Source organism: Myotis brandtii, unplaced genomic scaffold, assembly GCF_000412655.1.
Source record: "Myotis brandtii unplaced genomic scaffold, ASM41265v1 scaffold535, whole genome shotgun sequence".
NCBI classification, from domain to species: Eukaryota; Metazoa; Chordata; class Mammalia; order Chiroptera; family Vespertilionidae; genus Myotis; species Myotis brandtii.
This window is the reverse complement of record NW_005369964.1, coordinates 2,345,703-2,348,060: the sequence shown is the minus strand read 5'-3', so window position 1 is coordinate 2,348,060 and position 2,358 is coordinate 2,345,703. Positions and strand designations below refer to the sequence as shown.

Below are 2,358 nucleotides of genomic sequence, written 5' to 3'. Positions count from 1 at the left end.
CCCCTCACCGCCCCCTGCTGTGCTGAGGCTGGTGCCCCAACTCGGCTGCACAGTGGAGGGAACCGGGGTCTCCAGCCTTCTCAAGGCTGCATGGGCCTCCTGGGAAGGGCACCGTTGGCTGAGAGCTGAGAACTGGCCCCACTGTGAGGCCCCGGACAGGCTGCCCCTGGCATCAGAGGGCTGTGGGCACCGCCTGGCCTGTCCGCCGAGTCTTTAGCAGACTCGAAAAGCACCGTCCTGGGCCCGCCCTCTTCTCATCTGGTGCCCTCCTCGGGTTCCTTGGCCGGCCGGCCGTCTGCCGTGCAAACACCACAGGAGGCTGACCCACATGTCTGCAGTCTTCACAGCACCGCCACTGGATGTAACTGCTGAAGCCAGCCCCTGCTCCTCCCCAGGCCCCCCACCACCACCCCCAGCAGGAAATGACAGAACCCATCTCCTTTCACACCACATCCGAGATCTCTGTCAATCCTGTTGCTTCTTCCCATCTTCAAAGCCGAACCAGAACCAAGCCCTTCTGCCCACCTCCAGGCTGCCTTCCCGGCCACGCCTCCACAGCTTGCGCCTGGATTGTTACCATAGCCCCCTCCTCGCTCTCCCTGCTCCCACCCTCATCCCTACAGTGTGTTCTCAGTAAAAGTGGGACATCCACTCAGGTGACTCCTCTGCTCCAGAACCTTCAGTGGCTCCCTATTTCACTCAGAATAAAACCCGGGTCCCTATAGGAGCCTGTGTGATGTGGCCTCCCATTATCTTTCTGACCTCAGACCCTGGTCCTCCACCACGAGGAGCCCACTCCGGTCTCTCTGCCGTTCTTCCAGCCAGCCACCCGGCGAGCTCCCTCGCCCCCTTCCGGTCTGGGCTCCGGCAGCCTCTTCCACAAGCATCCTACTGAAATTTGCTAACCCTGCAACGGGCAGCTCCCCAGCCCCGTGCCTGCTTGAATTTTTTCAGCAGCATTTAGCACTTGTAACACACTACAGCGTCTGCGTTTCTCTTGTTTGTCGTCTGTCTTCCCCACTCAGATGTACACTCACGTGGGGAGGGAATTTTTTGCCTGTGTCGTTCACACAATATTCTCAGCTCAGGAGGGTCTGTCGAGGAGCAGATGCTAATTAGTGGATGCATGGTCCGCGGCCAGGGATCCATGGAGGGCGGCCAGGCCCATCTCCTGGGGAGTCCCCATGGGTGGGCATGTGGCCGTGTGCCCACTGAGAATGGCCATGCCCTAAACCTGGAGTCGGGAAACCCTGACTTGAATGAGAAACTATGGCCCAGTGTTCCTGTCCCTGCCCCTGGCAGTGTGTCTGGTGAGGCAACCCTGCCTTCCCGGCTGCCCAGCCACTCCTGGAGGCCTTCCCACCTGCCCCTGTGCCCCGTGCCTGCCCCTCAAACCCGAGCCTGGGCCCCTGGGGGCCAGAACAGCCTGACACTCACGTTGTCCTCGTTGAGCTTGTCGATGGTCATCTTGGCCTCCAGCAGGTGGTTGTTGAGAGCGACTATCTCGTGGCTCAGAGCTCGCTTCTCCTCGTCGTAGTGCTTGCCCTTGGGCAGGGGGAGGGCAGTGGACGGAGGCGGTCAGTGGTCAGCCAAGGCCTGGGGCTCACGCCCCTTGTTCCCTTAGGCCTCTTGTGTGCCCTCTTGCAGCCCCTAACGACCAGGTGTTGGAGGGCCCCGGAGCGCAGGGGTAAGCGCACAGACCGCCCCAGGTTCAAATCCTACTCCGCCACTGACGAGCCAGATGGCATCGGGCAAGCCTGCCTCCCTGAGCCCCGGTTTCTCATCTGGACACAGGAGAGCAAGGCCCGGCCGCCTGGGGATCCGGGGCGAGGACTGAGCGAGGATGCCTCGCGCCCCGCAAGGAGCCTGACCTATCTCATCCAACAGACTGGGAAGCCAAGGCTCAGAGAGGCAGGGGCCCTTGTCCAGGGCACCAGGCAGAGCCAGCCCCACCACGCCCACGGCTCTGACAGCACCTGGAAGGCAGGCAGGCGCTGAACGCCGGTTTCTGATTTCCCAAAACCGAAGAACCTTGTACCCAAACTAGACAGAGAGGAAAGTCCTCCCATTGAGGTGGGGGGGGGGGGGGGGGGGGGGCACCAGGAGGCTCGCACAGCCTCTCTACTCTCCAACCCAGGTCGTGCCAGCCCGATCCACAGAGGGAAGGCGGCACTGCCAAGGTTACTGCAGGTGTGTGTGTGTGTGTGTGTGTGTGTGTGTGTGTGTGTGTCCAGGAGAGTCAAGGCCCCCTGGGGCCACAGTCAGCGGGACAGGGCCCATGAGAGGTACAGCTGGGGAGCGAACCTGGCTCTGGCTCACTCAGGGCCTGCGTCTCCGGCTGACGCTGAGCTGAGGTCG

General features: G+C 62.1%; 1 protein-coding gene across 1 annotated transcript in view; it reads right to left on the bottom strand.

Annotated features, from left to right (window-relative positions):
* BEGAIN (brain-enriched guanylate kinase-associated) overlaps positions 1 to 2,358 on the bottom strand; it is a 19,345-nt gene that overhangs the window by 4,423 nt on the left and 12,564 nt on the right. Inside the window, exon 6 of the mRNA XM_005877892.2 lies at positions 1,438 to 1,545. Within this exon, the coding sequence (XP_005877954.1) occupies positions 1,438 to 1,545 (108 nt within the window). The remainder of the gene's footprint in view (positions 1 to 1,437; positions 1,546 to 2,358) is intronic.